Source organism: Protopterus annectens, chromosome 3.part0 (genome assembly GCF_019279795.1).
Source record: "Protopterus annectens isolate FY-2018-M chromosome 3.part0, PAN1.0, whole genome shotgun sequence".
NCBI classification, from domain to species: domain Eukaryota; kingdom Metazoa; phylum Chordata; order Ceratodontiformes; family Protopteridae; genus Protopterus; species Protopterus annectens.
In genome coordinates this window covers 882193326-882212305 of record NC_056731.1, presented here as the reverse complement: position 1 = coordinate 882212305, position 18980 = coordinate 882193326, and the positions used below count along the sequence as shown (strand labels likewise).

The 18980-nt window shown below is 42.2% G+C and overlaps 1 protein-coding gene across 6 annotated transcripts in view; it reads right to left on the bottom strand.

Moving 5' to 3' along the window:
• LOC122796606 (ubiquitin thioesterase otulin-like) overlaps positions 1–18980 on the bottom strand; it is a 1420501-nt gene that overhangs the window by 260813 nt on the left and 1140708 nt on the right. For all 6 annotated transcript variants that reach the window (XM_044065214.1, XM_044065210.1, XM_044065212.1 and 3 more), the window contains one exon: positions 14621–14746. In XM_044065214.1, the coding sequence (XP_043921149.1) occupies positions 14621–14746 (126 nt within the window). The remainder of the gene's footprint in view (positions 1–14620; positions 14747–18980) is intronic.

Below are 18980 nucleotides of genomic sequence, written 5' to 3'. Positions count from 1 at the left end.
TTGAAGTTGGATTTGTAATTCCAGAGCCGTGTTCCAAAGAGACATGGCTAACCTGCACAGGGGATATGAATGGGTTCCTCCCTGTGTGTTTATGTACCACATCACTGTGGTGTTGTCTGTCCTTATCAATAGCTGGCCTGGATGCAGTAGGTCTTTGAAGGCCATAATAGCATTTTTTACTGCTAGCATTTCCTTTTGATTGATGTGTAGGTGCTTTTCTTTTTGGGACCATTTGCCCTGAATGCACTGATCTGTCATGTGCGCCCCCCAGGCGTAGTCCGAGGCGTCTGTTGTGATGATCTGATTTGCTTGAGGCATGCAGAATGGGAGACCTATGTTTCTTTGGCATGCTTGAGCCCACCACAGAAATTCCTTTTGGAGACGTGGAATGAGTGGTATAATTGTTTCCAAACTGTGGCTGTGTTGAGACCATAGGTTTTTTAGGTACCATTGAAGTTTCCTCATATGCAGCTTTGCACATGGGATTAGCAGGATGCAAGATGCCATGAATCCCAGAGCCTGCAGGATTTTCCTTGCAGTCAGCCTGGTGAAGGTTGCCATTTTTCTGAAGTATTGAGATAGTTGCCCTTGTTTTTCTGGCGTGAGGTAGGCCATCTGGGTGTTTGTATCCAAGCTGGCACCCAGGAAAATTATTTCTTGAGAGGGTATTAGTTTTGATTTCTTTTTGTTGACTGTGTATCCCAGAAAGTTCAACAACTTTATTACAAACGCCAGGTGTTTCAGAAGTATGTGCTTGCTGTCCGCTTGGATCAGGCAGTCGTCCAAATATGGGTATATTTGTATCCCTTGAAGTCTGCAGAAGGCAATTACTGATGCAAGGCATTTCGTGAACACTCTGGGCACAGTAGATAAACCAAAGGGCAATGCAGAGAATTGATAATGGGTTGAACCAGCAAGAAATCTGAGGTATCTTCTGCAATCTTGTCTGATAGGGACATGCAGGTATGCCTCCTTGAGGTCCAATGTTACCAGCCAAGACTCCTTGCCCAGCATGGGAAGAAGCTGCTGTAATGTGAGCATCTTGAATTTTGGTACGAGTAAGTATGTGTTTAGGATGGATAGGTCCAAAATAGGTCTCCAATCTTTGTCCTTCCTTGGTACCAGGAATAGTCTGGAACAAAAACCTTGACCCTGTTCTTGTGCAGGTACCTCTTGAATAGCTTTCATGTCCATGAGAGCTGAAATTTGTTTTTGTGCCTCTGCCCTTTGATTTTGTGGCAGGTTTGGCATGCCTCTCATTTTTGGAAGGGTGTGAAAGTGGAATCTGTAGCCTCTGTCTACAATGTCCAGGATCCATTTGTCTTTTGTGACAATATGCCAATTTTTCGAAAATAATGCCAGTTTTCCACCTAAAGGTGCTGCCATTAGAGTTTTGCTTGGCATGCAAAGGGGAAAGTCATTGTGTCTGCTTTCTGAATGGCTGTGAGCTAGCCTCTCCACCTCTTGGTGTAGGTGCTTGCCATTGTCTGGCTCTAAATGATCCTTGAGATTGCCCTCTACCCCTCGGGCGCCTGTATCTACCTCTTTGAGGTCTGTCCGTGGCTGGAAAGGACCAATTTTTTGAAGGCCAGTTTCTACTGAAACATGGAGGTTGTACCTGTAGAAAATCTTTCACTGTTTGCATTGATCTTGCCTTTTCCTCCATTTTCTTTAATACCTCCTCAGCTTTAACACCAAACAATACATCTTTTTGAAGAGGTGCATCTAGTAATTTAGCTTTGACATGATCTGGTAAGGATTGCTCTTTGAGCCAAGCATGTCTACGTATGACAGACCCTGTAACAGCAGCTCTACATGAGGCCTCTAAAGCATCAAAACCACATTGCAAGGTATGTTTATCCACTTGCTCTGCACTATGCAACAAGTCCTGCAACTCCTTCAAGTCTGGTTGTTCAGGTTGTGACATTTTGCTTTTCAACTGAGATAACAAAAACTGTTGATACTTTAACATATGGAACTGACAGTTTAATGCCCTCATGGTTAAAGTGGTCGAGGTGTATACCTTTTTCCCCCACCTTTCTAAAGCTCTGGAATCTCTCTCTGAAGGTAATGGATTTTTGGCAGTAGAGGCCTTAATTCCCTTGGGACCCTGTGAAATAGTTTCTGGGTCAGCAGCATGGCTTTTGTAAAGGAATTGGTGTGAATCAGGAACCTGGTAATACCTGTCAGGCTTAACTGGAGCTGGTGGTAAAGAATCTGGGTTAAGGCTGGCCTCTGAATACACATCATCTAGTATGTCTAAGACAGGAGGGATAGCCAGAGGCCTGTGCTGAGGGAGCAAGAGAAAATCCCTGAGCCTTTTCTTGGAATCTGAGTAATCTTGGCCTTCCCAGTGGAAGTGTTCCCTCAAGGTATGCAAGGTTTCCCCAAAAGAATAGTCCTCAGGGGGGGAGACAGAGGGAATGGACTCCTCCGCATCAGAATCTTCAAAAGGGGAGTATGAATATTCCTGATCTTCAGAATGTTCTGAGGTAATGGAGGCCTGGCCCGAGGAAGGGTAGTCTTCCTCCAATCTGGGCCTTTTGTCCCAGGGGGGTTGAGACCCCCTGATAAGAGTAATCAAATCCTCAGCCATTTTGAGCATCTGTTTTTTAGGCATGGGGCCTTGAGAGAGGCTCTGTGGAGCTTGTCTTTTAGTTTTCATGGCTGATTTAGATTTTGTGAAAGCCTTAATGGAAAAGGAAGAAGAAGGCCTGAAGACACCTTGAGAGGTGGCAGGCCTGTCTAAACTCCGAGTTTCCCCGCCAAGAGTGGCGTCGGTATCTGTAGTCGGGGTGGGGGCCGAGGAGCCTGCGACCTCGGGCACAGAAGACACTGCTAAAGAAGTGTCATCGGTACTCAGGGGCTGCGTAGGCGCCTCGCTGAGAACCGGAGCACCTGTAGCCGGCTTTAGCGTGATGTCGGTAGAAGCCGTGGACCTCGTATGTCAGTCCTTATCTTTGCGTCTTTTACTCAAAACTGGAGTCGGAGTATCCGACGACATAATGTAATTAAATTTTTTACCAAAATAGTGTTGGGCGAACTCCGCCCGACGCTTAATAGTGCGTTTGTTGAATCTAGCACAAAAACGACAGGCCGAGACATCGTGGTCTGGGCCTAAGCAAGGAATGCAGAAGGAATGGAAATCCTTATGCGGTATTTGCTTCCCACATGAAATGCAATTATTAACTTTGTCTGACATCAGTCTGAGGCAAGAAAAGTTTCCCCAACGGGGTACTTAGCTTTCAAGAAGACTTCGGTTGAAAAATATCCGTAATCTCAGGAGCTAGCCGACCGGCACTTGCGAACTGCTTCTGCTTCGGGCACCGCGCGGCAAGAAAGACTTAAGAAAATGGCGTCGGCTGGTTCTTTTATACCCCTGCCGCACTGACGTCAGGGAAGAGGTGACGACATCCGACGCCGGACCTAGACTTTGGAATTCGGCCGACCAAGGACCCGCCTGATGGCAGGATAACCCATCTGTTATGACTGCAGCTGTATGCACGATGAACATCAGGCAACTCTTCCTCCTCCTTCACATTGAAGTCTTCCTTCTCTATACCAACAAACACAGATCGGTGACATATAAAACCTGGTTAGGTAAACCAATCAACTTTTTTTCCTCCATTACAATATAATCCTTCTCCTTCATATCTGCAGACTCAGATCACATTTGCAACACCATGACAGCTGACACTCAGATTATTTTCAACAAATGTGCTTTACAGCAGATATCTCCAAAACAACAGGGAATCATTACACATTTCCATGATCACATACATTAGTTACAATCCTAATAATTAACTTTTCTTTTTCCCAACCTTTTCTGTCGTAACCAAAATTGTATATGTGTAATAACCAAACCTGTATATACACTTAGAATCATTTTTACTTCCTATTTCTTATTACACAAAATCTGTTTACATCTTCCCTTCCATACAAACTGTAACTTACAAATAATCGTATTTATTTACTTTCTCAATTTCTTGTTTGCTCTCCATACTGGTTAAAGTACCTCCTAGTCATTATAGGAGGACAAAGGGAACTAATCCAGTCAGCAAATCTTAATAAATAATGCCTCTGTGGGTGCAGTTAATAGTACTGGTACTCCCCTCGCCTTAAGCGCAACCTTCTGGGTTTTCAAACCCCCCCCTAGAACCCAACTTACCTTGCTAGTGAAGAGGCTAATCTTTAAACTCATCTGCATCACTAAACCACTTGCTTATCATTGTGTAACCTGTGGATGCAATTCAGGGCCTACCCTCTAGTCTCAGAACTTGCTGCAAACAACACAGCATTCGACTGTGTTCATACAAATACTGTACATAAAAGAACTGCATTCTGATTAATGAGAAAACAACTAAATATAACAACATCACCATGACAATTAAATGTCTAAACACCAAACCTAAAGTGATTTACAAACAAATGTAAAATGATGTGCTTCGCATTTACTAGTGTTGCGATATTACTGAATTCTTTAATGCAAACAAATCTGTATAACTACTGTCACCTGTAAAGTGACTTTATCCTGTGGCTGCACTATGCTATTACCTGATTATGTTCATCCTCACACCAGGCATCTGCTGTATGTACCAAATGGACATACTCATTCACAGACCACAACACGTTATCACAGTCTCAATGTGACATTTAAGGAAGGGCATACAGAATCAGCCAATATGTGAAGCTAGTCTGTACATGCATACTGGTGATTTACCCTAGTTTTACATGACAAGTAACTGCGGGAACAGCAGGACAACCGAGTCAGCCAACAGATAAATAAAAACAAAGCCCATGCCTAGCCAAATAACAATATATGTAATGGTAGCCAATTTCTCTGCTGCCCGTCTATCAAGACAAGGCAGAGGTTGAACCCAGTTTTAACAACAGTTGAACAGATGTCCTAACCCAGTACCAGTATAAGTGAATCTACAAGATTTACCCTAGTTTTACATGACAAGTAACTGCGGGAACAGCAGGACAACCGAGTCAGCCAACAGATAAATAAAAACAAAGCCCATGCCTAGCCAAATAACAATACATGTAATGGTAGCCAATTTCTCTGCTGCCCATCTATCAAGACAAGGCAGAGGTTGAACCCAGTTTTAACAACAGTTGAACAGATGTCCTAGCCCAGTACCAGTATAAGTGAATCTACAAGAACAGTTCAGTAACTGAAACTATCCAGAATTTGTTCCTAGGATTGGGGAAGATTGTCATCTACAAATAAACACACATTAGCTCTCTCTTTTGTCTCTCTCTCTCAGGATACAAGGTAACAGCAGATTCTGAGGTGATCCCCCATTGCTCTCAAGGTAAATGGAGAACATATGTGACAGAAAAGAGAGTGAAAGCTACTGTGGCTGCAGCAGGGTATTAACAGGAGCAGGTTTAGGACTTCTGCCTCCTTTAATATTCTACATTCTAGCCTAATCCCAAATGTCATTACATAAGTGACTCTCCAAAAGATTTCTGAGAGATGTGGCTTTATCTGCTGTTTAGGTCCATCTATGGCTTATACTGGCTAGGAAATTTCAGCTTTAAATAGTGCTAGAGGTGAGTTCCACTGCTAAATCATTACCATTTGCTGGACTTTTTCAATATCATGCAAGGGTAGCACTGATGATTGCACTGATCAATCACATTATAAACAAGATAAGGCCTACATTTTTGTTTTGATACTGAAGAGGGGCACTTTTCTATTACGACTGTTTAGACAACCAGACATGGCAAAAAATGTGAAAGAAATATCCAATGACTAAGGAACTTACCCCAAACAGCTGATGACTGAATCATCCTTGTCCTCACAGCCTTTATTTGGTCAGATTGCTACTTTGCTTTGAAGTACATCATCAGTGTATTCAACCATTAGTCCCATGGTGACATAGCTAACACTTTTCAACAACTAAAGTACAGTTTTGTACTTACCATAAATGTAGATGTTCGAGTGTTCACCCTGCTGCAGTCATCACACTTGGGTTATCCTGCTGTCAGGCGGCCCCGCAGTTGGCCCGAATTCCAAAGTCTTGGTCCGGCGTCGGTTGCTGTCGCTTCTTCCCTGACGTCAGTGCGCCAGGGGTATATAAGTGGCATCCGACGCCATTTTCTTCAGTTTTTCTTGTCCCAGATGTCAGGTGCCCCCAATAGGTAGGCAATATATATATATATATATATATATATATATATATATATATATATATACATATGTACATATAGCTATATAAAAATAAAACAATACCCTTAGGCACAAGCAAATACACCACAGAGGTAGCAGAGGATAGAGTGGTAGAGATAAATTCAGCTAGTTCAGAGGGGATGGAGGGCGGGTAACCTGGACTGCAGCAGGGTATACACTCGAACATCTACATTTATGGTAGGTACAAAACTGTACTATGTTCATCGTGTTACCCTGCTGCAGTCATCACACTTGGTTGAATCCCAAAGCTAAGGATGGGAGATGGAATCAAACAGGGTTAGAAGAGGCTAGTAGGCCCTGCAAAACTGCAGTGGCGAAGCCAGCTCTAGTCTTAGAGTATAGTGGTAAGTGATAGTGTTTGGTGAAGGTGTGTACTGAACTCCAAGTTGCAGCTTCCAGAATATCCTTGGTTGGCACCCCCCTGAGGAAGGCTGTAGACGTAGCTGCTGCCCTGGTGGAGTGGGGCCTTATGCTAGCAGGAACTGGTTTTCCATGATGGGTGTAGCAAAAACGTATGCAATGTCCTATCCATTTTGAAATGGTCTGTTTTGAGATAGCCTTTCCTTGTGATGCTGTAGCACGGGATACAAAGAGCTGGTCAGATTTTCTGAAAGCCTTAGTTTTATCCAAGTAGTAACATAGTTGCCTGTGAATGTCCAAGGAGTGCAGGAGTCTTTCTCCTTTGTTCTGTGGATTTGGAAAAAAGGTGGGTAAATGGATGGTTTGATTTAGAGCCACACTGGATACCACCTTTGGCATAAAGGAAGGGTTAGTTCGTAGAGAGACTCTGTCTTGATGAAAAATGATGAAAGGCTCCGCTGCCATTAGTGCCTGTAGCACTGAGACTCTTCTGGCTGAAGTAATTGCTAGCACCAGGGCAGTTTTCCATGATATAAACTTTAAATCAGCTGAGAAAGCTGTCTCAAATGGTGGTAGCGTAAGCTTTTCCAGAACAAAGTTGAGGTCCCAAGTTGGCTTGGGTGCTCTCCTGGGAGGCCTTATGTTTTTGGCCCCTCTGAAGTACTGCCTTAGAAGTGGATGTGAAAATAAGGGAGGATCCATGTTGTAGTGAGCTGAAATAGCTGAGGCGTGGATTTTAATAGAGGAAAAGGAAAGTCCTTTGTGTAACATCTCAGTTAAATATTGTAGAATCTGAGGTATGTCCAGCTCAAGGGGATTTTGGCCTTTAGCTTGGTTCCAGGCTCAAAATCTTTTCCATTTGTCTGAGTAGGCTTTCCTGGTGCTGGGCCTCCTGGCCTCCAGAATGACATCCATAACAGCTTGTGATACAGGAGCTGGCTGGTTTGTTTAGGTGATTTGCCATGCAGCCAGATTTAAGGTCTTGAACTGGCTGTGTAGAATCTGGCTATCTTGCTGTGCGAGCAGATGAGGAATCTGTGGTAAAATCCATGGTGGGCCGTGGGCCATGTTCCTTAGTAGTGGGTACCAGTGCTGGCCTGGCCATTCTGGGGCAATGAGTATCATTTGTGGTCTCTCCATTCTGACTTAGGGCGGCACAGTGGTGCAGTGGTTAACATTGTCACCTCACAGCAAGAGGTTCTCCGGTTCGATTCTCGGCTGGGGTGCCTTCTGTGTGGAGTTTGCATGTTCTCCCTGTGTTCGCGTGGGTTTCCTCCGGGTACTCCGGTTTCCTCCCACATTCCAAAGACGTGCATCTGGAGCATTTCTCCCCGGGCCTCCGCTGAAAACAGGCTCTGTGGAACTTAGTCGGACATTCCTGGTCAACAAATGTTAAATAAATAAATAAATAAAATAACTTTCAGTAGCACCTTTGTTAGAAGGGGCAGTGGAGGAAAGGCATATACTGTCAACATTTTCCAACTGAATGAGAGTGCGTCCACTTTTCAAGCTCGATGGTGGAATGTCCTTGTGCAAAATTTTGGTAGCTGATAGTTTTGGGGGTTGGTGAACAGATCTATGTCTGGGTGGCCCCATTTTTGAGTTATCATTGCAAATACTTGTGGATCCAGTTTCCACTCGTGGGGATCCATGATGTTTCTGCTTAGGTCGTTTGCCAATGTGTTCTTTCTTCCTGGCAGGAATTGTGCTTGTAATTGAAATTGGTAAGTCAGTGCTGTGTTCCACAAGGTCATTGCTTGCCTGCATAGAGGGTAGGAGTGTGTACCCCCTTGCTTGTTTATGTACCACATTACTGTGGTATTGTCCGTCCTTATTATAAGTTGTCCTGGATGTAAGAGGTCCTTGAAAGTTGTCAGAGCATTCTGTACAGCTAGCATTTCTTTTTGACTGATGTGCAGATATCTTTGATCTGTAGTCCATTTGCCTTGAACGCACTGTCCTGCCATGTGTGCTCCCCAGGCATAGTCTGACGCATCTGTTGTCATAATTTGCCTTGCTGGGGATAAGGTGAAAGGCTGACCCTTGTTGAGGTGACATGCCTGTGATCACCATAGAAACTCCTGTTGAAGGCAGGGGATGAGAGGTATCATTGTTTCCAAGCTGTGGCTATGTTGAGTCCATACGCTTTTCAGGTACCATTGTAATTTCCTCATATGCAGTTTTGCAAATGGTATTAGTAGTATGCAAGATGCCATGAATCCCAAGGCCTGCAGAATTTTTCTTGCAGGGAGTTGGGTCTTTGTTGCCATTATTTTGAAGTATTGAGTTAGCTGTAGTTGCTTGTCTGGTGTAAGATAAGCCATCTGGGCCATTGTATTCAAGCTGGCACCCAGGAATGTCATGTTTTGTGAGGGCACTAGTTTTGATTTCTTTAAGTTTACTGTGTACACTAGGCAACTTAGAAGGTGTTTGACAAACGCCAGATGTTGTAAGAGAATGTCCTTGTTTTCTGCTTGGATGAGGCAGTCGTCCAGGTATGGGTATATTTGAATTCCTCTTTGTCTGCAGTATGCAATTACTGGTGCCAGGCATTTTGTGAAGACCTGGGCGCAGTAGATAAGCCAAAGGGCAGTGCAGAGAATTGGTAATGGGTTGAACCTGCAATGAAACGAAGGTATCTTCTGCAATTTTGTCTGATAGGGACATGCAGGTATGCCTCCTTGAGGTCCAACGTTACTAGCCAAGCCTTCTTGCCCAACATGGGAAGAAACTGCTGTAGTGTTAGCATCTTGAATTTGTGTACTTGCAAGTAGGTGTTTAGAACTGAAAGGTCCAGAATGGGTCTCCATACATTGTCCTTTCTGGGAACTAGAAAGAGCCTTGAGTAAAATCCTTGGCCTTGCTCCTGTGTAGGCACCAGTTGAATGGCTCTCATGTCCATGAGAGCTGCAATTTGTTTTTGTGCCTCTGCCCATTGATTTTGTGGCAGGTTTGGCATTCCTTTTATCCTTGGCAAGGTGTGAAAATGGAATCTGTATCCTTGTGAGATAATGTCTAGGACCCATTTGTCCTTTGTGATGATGTGCCAGTTGTCTGCAAAAAATGCAAATTTTCCTCTCAAGGGAGCTGCCAAGAGAGTTTTGCTTGGCAGTTTGAGGATTAAGTCATTGTGTTTGTCTTCTAGTAGTTTGGGGCCTGTCTTCTCCTCCCTTCTGTGTTGCAGTGCCCCATTGGCGAGGTTTGTAAGGAATTTGTGCTTGACCTCTGCCCCTTGGGCGTCTGTATTTGCCCCTCTGTGGCCTGTCAGACGCTGGAAAGGACCAATTTTTTGTTGGCCAATTTCTGCTGAAGCGAGGGGGGTTGTACCTGTAAGAAATCCTTGACCGTCTGCATAGACTTTGCCTTATCCTCCATTTTCTTTAAAACCTCTTCTGCTTTGACACCAAATAAGACATCCTGCTGTAAAGTTGCATCTAGTAATTTTGCTTTAACATGATCAGGCAGAGTTTGTTCCTTTAACCAAGCATGCCTGCGTATGACAGACCCAGTAACAGCTGCTCTACAGGAAGCTTCCAGGGAATCAAATCCACATTGTAAAGTATGTTTGCCGACCTGTTCAGCTGCATGCAACATATCCTGCATTTCCTTGAATTCAGGTTGTTGAGAGTGTGTGCTCATCTTTTGTTTTGAGACATTAGGAATTGCTGATATTTCAGCATGTGAAATTGACAATTTAATGCTCTCATAGCTAGTGTAGCTGAGGTGTAAACCTTCTTCCCCCACCTATCTAGTGCTCCAGAGTCCCTGTCAGAGGGCACAGGATTTTTAGCCATAGAAGCCTTAGCCCCTTTGGAACCCTGGGAGATTGTTTCTGGGTCAGCAACAGGGCTTTTGTAAAGGAATTTGTGTGAGTCAGGCACTCTTTAATATCTGTCTGGTTTGGCTGGAGCAAGAGGCAGAGAATCTGGATTTAGACTAGATTCTAAGTAAACATCATCCGCAATGTCTAAAACTGGAGGAATAGCAAGTGGTCTGTGTTGGGGAAGTAAAAGAAACTCTCGGAGCCTTTTCTTTGAGTCGGAGTAGTCCTTACCTTCCCAGTGGAAATGTTCCCTCATGGTATGTAAGGTTTCCACAAAGGAATAGTCTTCAGGGTGAGATGCTGAGGGAATGGAGTCTTCAGCATCAGAATCTTCATAAGGAGGAAAGGAGTAATCCTGTTCCTCAGAGGAGTCTGAGGAAATAGAAACTTGATCAGAGGAAGCACAATCCTCCTCTTGTCTTGGCCTTTTGTCTGGGGGGGTTGGGAGCCCCTGATCAGAGTAATCAAATCTTCAGCCATCTTAAGCATCTGTTTCTTAGGCATGGGGCCTTGAACTGGAGACTGATGTACAGTCTTTTTAGGTTTTAAAGGAGTCTTAAGCTTAGCATAAGATTTTATGGTGAGAGTAGTCGGTCTAAAGACACCTTCTGTAACCGAAGGTGTTTCCACAGCACTGGCTTCTCCTTCTGCAATGTTGTCGGTAGGGCCTAAAGAAAATGGCTGCGTCGGCCTAGTACTCTCTGACAGAGAATCCGAAGTGGTCTGGGGTTCCAATTCTGCGGTCGTCAGGGGCTGCGTAGGCGCCTCACTGAAAACCGGAGAACCGGCGACAGGCCCAGCCGAGGCCTCGGAGTCTGGCTTGGATCTAGGCTGCCTGTCCTTATCTTTGCATTTTTTATGCACGCCGGTAGTCGGTTGCTCCGACGGCATAGTATAATTAAATTTCCTACCGAAGTAGTGTCGAGCGAAATCAAAGCGTCGCTTTATAGTTCGCTTATTGAACCTAGCACAAAACCGACAACCAGTGACGTCGTGGTCTGGGCCTAGGCAAGGTATACAATAAGAATGAAAGTCCTTATGAGGTATTTGCTTCCCACAAGAAATGCAATTGTTAACTTTTTCTGACATTGGACTGAGGCAAGACAAGGTTCCCCAACGGGGTACTTAGCTTTGAAGACTTCGGACTGAAATTCGATTCGAAAATCTCAGGTGTCAGCCGAATGGCACTTGCAAACTGCTTCTGCTTCGGGCACCGAGCAGCAAGAAAGACTGAAGAAAATGGCGTCGGATGCCACTTGTATACCCCTGGCGCACTGACGTCAGGGAAGAAGCGACAGCAACCGACGCCGGACCAAGACTCTGGAATTCGGGCCGACTGCGGGGCCGCCTGACGTCAGGATAACCCAAGTGTGATGACTGCAGCAGGGTAACACGATGAACATACACACAATATCATCAGTCAAAACTCACTGCAGCTTGCTAAGTAAGGCTGCAAAAGCTACCCTTCAACCCAACCCAAAAATAAAAAGGAAAAAGGAAGTTCTACAGGAAGGGTTTACATCAATGTACTTTGTTTTTTCCTCTCTTTTTGTACAATGCCCATATTCAGATTTACAGCACAAATAAAATTCTTGCTTGTACATAAAGGTCTAACCATCTCCAGCTCTTTCATTCTTTATGCTCTAAACCTTTTCATAAGTATTTATTATCTAGCATTTCCCATCCCTCAAATACACACACTATCAACACAAAACATAGCACTCAATTATTTTATCACTTTCCGCTCTTTAAATGATCACTTTTCGCCAATATTCTAATCCCATCAGCTAAGCCATGTCACAACAAAAAATGCCCTCCCTATTTCTTTCTTTCTTTCCCTACAGTCTTACAACTAATGCCTGTCTGATCTCCTTCATGGACTCAACAGTCACCTGTTACCACAAACAATTCACTAAGAATTGTTTTGCTCACGTTCAGTATTCATTGCATTAGCATGGGTTTACTGAAAACTCGTCTTTTTAATTCATATATTCAACCACCTTCCAATAACCTAATTCAAGGTCATAGGCTGATTTCCTCTCATCATTATATTTTTTACCTTTACGTTGGAATCATTTTGACATCTATCTTTCCCACTTCATCTTTCATGTCTTTTATGTCTTCTTTCTTGACTACTAGAAGTTCACACTTATATATCTAACTTATCTTTCTTTTGTTGTGGTTTTAAACTACTTCTGGAATACAAATTATCTTCTTCTTCTTCTGGTTTCTCTCTGTTTTTGACTTTCCTGTATAGACAGAGCTTTTCATTCACCTTCTGCCATGCGTTTAATTCTCTTGTCTAGTCGATCTGCTCACCATCTTCTCTTTCTGCAGTCTTTTAGAATTTTCCTTTCTTCCTTTGTCTTAAACAATGGGTCTTCTTCCCCAAATGGCAGCTATAAAAGACATGGCCTATTTTAGCACAGAAACTACAATGTGCATGGCTGTGACAGCTATTATCCATATTCTCTATCTTCTCAAATTTATCATAGCTCATTTTTTCTAGGTCCTTTTCTCCCTTACCTACTAAACATCAAGCCCCCTTCAATGGGACTCAAGCCCATCTGTTTCTTAGTGGTGAGGATCTTTTTTCTTCCTAAGACCCTCTAGGGGAACAGCTATGGGGGAGGGTGCATCATCCAGACTAACTTCAAGGAGTTTGGTGTTCTAAGTGGCATCCCTGCCAAAACAGAATTTCTTTTTGCATGAGTTGTCCTAACTCCTCCCCTTGGGAGGTCATGTGGGTACCTACATTACTGATGGGACCTCCTATGCCCCTCCAACAGTTTGTGCCATGCTTCCATACACACAACACTCAAGGGCGCCACCACTGACTTGGGTGGCAATGCCCATGTCGTCCCAACACTGATCCCTGTACATATAATTCTGTACTTGCTCCCCAGCAGGGATTAAACCTGAAAGCAGCAGCTAAGACATGACAGGAGTGAACCCTGCCCACTTGGATTGGCACACCCATCCTTCCCTTCACTCTATCAAGCATGCGAGCTGCCAAATGAACCTGGGTCATAGTCATAGCTTTATCCATCTACACCAATGGTATGACTTAACAAGTTTCATTTTTTCAGTTCCTGAATACAAGATAGCAGTGTCTTTTACCCCATCCATATAACGCAAAGATGTAGCTATGCATACATCATGTATGCGATTGCATGACTTTAATCAATAATATGCACTAGAATTTACACTATAAAAATATATTTACTATGGATTTATTTTATTAAGATACATACATTCTAAAACAGTCTCTTTTCCCAGGACTCCTATTTGATATATTTTTCCCATTTCAGGAGGCCTTTTTTTGAAGTACTGAAAAGATGTGAAGTCCAGAAACGTACTTTTAAAGGCGGGGCGGCAGAATTTCAAAAATCTTAGTTACACCCACTCTATGATGTTCTCTCTTGTGTAAAACTGGACAGCCTCTCTTTCCTCCACTGTTTGGGAGCTGGATTACAATGCTGACTTGGCATCATTATCTATCCCCTTCCTACAGCCCCAAACTTGTCATGAATAGTTCCTGGGTGACTTAATCCATTACTTCTGTGCTGTCGTCAAGTTTTAAGAGTACCCACACACATATCTATTATTAAATAAAAATAAACTTTTCACTTGTAGGTTTGAAAGGAAAGCAAATAAATATTAAACATTTTAATTTTTTTTTATTGTAATGCACCCCATGAACTTTTTAAAGGTTACCACTGATTTACAACTAATATCAAACGTCTGTTTGGTTGAAACATGTTTAGAACAAAACCCGTTCATTCAAATGAAATGCCCGCCACAATGCACTTCCAAGTACACTACACTTCCCCCCACTGGAGTGCATTTAATGTTACAATGGTATTCTATGATTTCAGGCTGAAAGAATGCAAAAATGACCAACCACATTTCACCAGAAGAAAGCCTCACTCATTTGAAAAATGTCACCAATAAAGAATAATGTAAACAAAAACAGCAGTACACTACTAACTGGAAACAAGCCAAACTGGGTCTAAATCATACAGTCCATTTTCACTTAAAACACTTCTTGATTTTTTTAAGGTGATGGGTATGTCACAAAAATTGGGATTCCACACAGAGACAGCTGCAGGTAAAGCAAAACATCACATCCTACCAATGTACTTTATTTAAAAATCCAACTTGGTACCAATTACCAATGAGCTGCAATAATCCAAAGTAAGGATACATAAACAGTTAAAAGGGAACTACAGTCCTACCTTTTCCTTCAGATGTTGCAAACATGCTTTCATTATCTCACTAGGGCTCTCATTTTCCATTTTTACATCTTGCCCGAATCTCCATTGGTTAATCCAGTCATACTCTGCAATTAACTTTTCTGGAATCTGATTAAAAATACAAACAGAAAATGTTGCAAATTAAGATTATAGTCCTATCCCATGGCAAGTTTCCAAACCATGTACAATGAAGTACATCTATCAGAAACCAAAGAAAAAGCATGCTAATGCAAACCCTTTAGTTTATTTTGCTTAGTATCTGACAATTCAAAATCATTTGGTGTGTGTGCATGTGCAAACACGCACAAACACACACACCCACCCACACACATATGCACACACACTAGACAAAATAATCTTCAGGACAGCAACCAATACGAGTTTATAGTCAGATGGAGTTGTGTAGTCAAACTTCATCCAGTCTTATGACTGAGTTACAGCTGAACTTTACAGGGGAGTACCACTGGACACTGGACTTCAGCAAGGCCTCTGACTTCTGTCCCACAAAGGAGGCTGATACGAAAAATGGAGAATTTGGGGGTTGGACTAAGAATGAGGAACTGGACAGCTTCAAGGCTGAGTGGTAGGATCACAGAGGACTATTATGACATGCTGGGACAACACCAGGTATTAGAACAGTGAAGAGCAGGGTGCTCCGGTAGCCTTTCCTGAGTCAGCTATTCTTTAGTCTGTCTCAGGCATATCTGAGGTAAAACACAACATGATCAAAATCTCTGCACATGATAGAATGACAGGAGAGACTGAGGGAGAGCCTAGGGGAAGATTTGGAAAGGCTACACAAGTGATCACAAAGGTGACAGCTGAGGTTCAATGCAAAGTACTGCCAAACACTAGTATGAAGTTATCATTTGGGAGGGGTGGCCCTGACGGTAAAAGAAAAGGAAAGGGATCTGTGGGTGCTGAACACACCTGAACTGGATCACCATCAACAAGGTAAAAGGACTCTGCCAGTTAACAAACAGAATGTTGGGGGATGGATACCAGAAATAGGGGCAATGGTTCTACTCTACGTGGTCTTGGTTAGAACACATCTTGAATACTGTGCGCAATTCTTTAGGATACACAAAGAAATCATCATCAGGCTGTTCAATGGAGTTAAAAAAAAAACAGAAGCATCTGTGGGATGGGGGAAGGAATTTAATTAGAGGCTAAAGCATTTACATCTCCTCACTTGATACCAGAGGAGGGGGTCTTCTGAAGAGGAAGGGCAGATGGAGAAGGTGGCAGCACAGGCAGCAAATTATAGCGACCATCTACTCCCTGGATCTCTGAAAGGGGAAGGAGTACAGTAAGAAGGAATCCACATAAGCATTCAAGAAGACATGGGGTAGATGAAAAAAAGGGAAGTGGCAGGTAAGCAAGGAAGGGAGGTGAAAGGTACTTAAAAGGGCAGGCTAAACAGTCTTGATGCCTACTTCAGCACTCAAACAAATGTACTTTATGGCAAGGCAATTCTGCATATCAGATGACCTTTCAGAAAGGAATGTTTTGGTATAGCTCCATGGCTGTCGCAGTAGGCACTTCTTAAAATCTCTTTATCCTCCACTACAAGAATGCATATCCCATTTCATCTGCATCCCTGGCCAGGGCAAAGGAGTATGTGTACACTATAATCCCTATTTCCAACCACTGCTCAAATGTGGGGTTACAAGAAAACATAAGAATTGGCAATGTTTTAAGATAATAAAACAGAAGGTTTACTTAAAGAAGGACCAACTGCTACCACAGCAGCAAGTGAAGTCTCCGAAGTAAGGAGGACAGATGAATAGAACAAGAGAACTACCATGGATATTATCTCAAATGCCAAAAGACATGGTGAGAACTTTAATAATAGTTCATGGAACAACAAGGATTATACCACTGGATGAGATTTTCATGTAATCATGTATATAATTATCAATAATCATGTATACAATGATCAATACTCATGTAATATTAACAACTTTTTATAGTACTAAATTAGGAGTCACACACAAATTTAACAAGTGACAAACTTTTATGATGACATTCTTTACCGTTCGACTCAAACTAGCGGCTTTTTGTGTGTTCTCTATCACATTATGACAATTATCACGTGTTTTTACACTACACAGTAAAAAAGTGTTCTTTTCAGTGCTGATATCTTGGACAACTAGCATGAGCTCATGTAAATACACATTTATTTGATGAATAATAATATAAACTTAACAAGTTTTGTTTTTGCAGTACAATGCAAATTCTTTGCAACTAATCTAACGCCAGTTATGTTACACTGAGGGTTCTCTTTTGTTTCTTGCTACTACACTATGCTACTACACTATGTTTCCTTGTGGATAAGCTACGCTTTTTCTGTTATACTGGACTGTATTAAACATTTTGCTTATTTCTCTGCCTGAAAAGGGTCTCTGCAAGAGGCTTCTGCATTAGGTGGTACACCCAGGCAGAATCTCGAGTAGTGGGCCAAAAATAACCCCAAAGGAAATTAAACTACCCACAAGACAGGAGAAAAACATTATGGAATATCTTGAAGGACAGCCTCCTGCTTTAAACACAAGTGTCTCCACCCAGTGACTTCTGTTCATACAAATCCCAGAACTGGACTTTGAAAAGACAGTGGCTGTTGGTGCCATGACCAAGGAGACTTCAGATATCACTATATTTCTCATGTGCAGTCTAGCCAAGGGTATCATGAGAATCATAAATGCTATGAGACCCAGAGTCCTGAGGTATTCACTTGCAGAGACAAAAGTCAGAGTGGAAAACCCTCAAAATAGATATAGAAATATTTTTAAAGTGGTACAAAAGCTCTTTGAACTGAGATGTCTGGCAGACACCCCAAGAACACAATCATGTGTGATGAAGTCAGAAAATACTTTTGAATGCCCTCCTGGAATCCCAACTTGTGCAAGAGAACTCTCACCCAATACAGAGAGGCTGCAAAGATAAGTAAGTTGTCTAAATATGAAAAATGTGGCTACTCTGTAGCCTGCAATGAGCTACACCTGGAGCTAGACAGTGTGAACAGTTTTGGTGCAGTGGATAGTCCATTGGGTAAAGGAGAGAACTGATAATGTGATCCAGGCACACAAACCTTAACTCATTCAAGCCTGTAGTGCTTTTTTATACAGTTCCAGTTAACAGCCATAGCTGCATTTAATATCTAGACCTTTCTTGGGTCTGACTTTTTAAGTAAGTGACTTAACAGCTTATAATAGATAGAATAAGAAATGGCAATGATTTATTAACAAAATGACACTAAGACTGAGAACATATTAATAAAACGACACCAAGACTGTTAATCTGGGATGTTCCACAATAATAAAGCCTCAATTATCTTATGCTTTTTAAGTTGATTTCTCAGAAAATGCTCTGGAAGGCAATTTTGTGTGTTGGAAGTAAGCAATGCAACATTCACACCACATAGGTGTTAATAAGTTAGAAGTCTGGATGAATAGTAATGTGATAAGCAACTTTTACATCTATTGTGACTAGAAAAGTAAAATGAGGAAAACGGGGTGACAGGTTGTAAAAAGACAACATTTTGAACATGGGAACTCACAAATTGGAAAGAAGGTCCAAGACTAGTCTGAAAGCATTTTCTTTCTTTGGCACCAAAAACATCATTGAATAAAAACATTTCCCAAGCTGGGAAGGAAGAATAGGATAAATTACTCCCAGAGACAAATCTGTTGAAGGACAGGGGGAAATAGTGGAGTTTGGTTTGGTGGATGAGGAATTACCCCCTGAAAGGGAATGATTTCCTTCCATTGCCATTTGTAACCTTGAAGAATAATCTTTAGAATGTTTTTTTTCCAAAACTATCAGCTGTTAAAGACAGAAATGGAGATTTAAACATTTTGGAAGGGACAAGGAACTGTCAGTATAAAACATCACTTTACCAGTATTTTGCTGAGACTGTTTACTGGGTTTCTTGCCAAAACTGGATTAGGGAGTAGAGAATCCCTTGGAAAATTTAGAAAAAGGAGGACTGAAAAATCTGAGAGATTTAATTAGCTTACCCCTCTCATCACATTTTTGATAACCTCTGCAACAGAGGGTCCCAAAACTAATTCACTATACTAAGGAGAATTTAAAATCTCATTTTTACAATACCACTGGCCATACCCCTGGAAGAAGCATTAACAGAGTCATTTACACAATTTAAACAATGACATGTGACCTATGAAATGGAAGAAACTAAACCATTTAAAACATATTTGTTTCTTCAGAAGAAGAAACTGCAGACAAAACATCTCCTTATTCTTTCACAGTTAGTCAGAATAAATTTCAACATTATGAGCCTGACAAAAATCAAAGTTGCAGAAGCATGCACTTTTTCCCA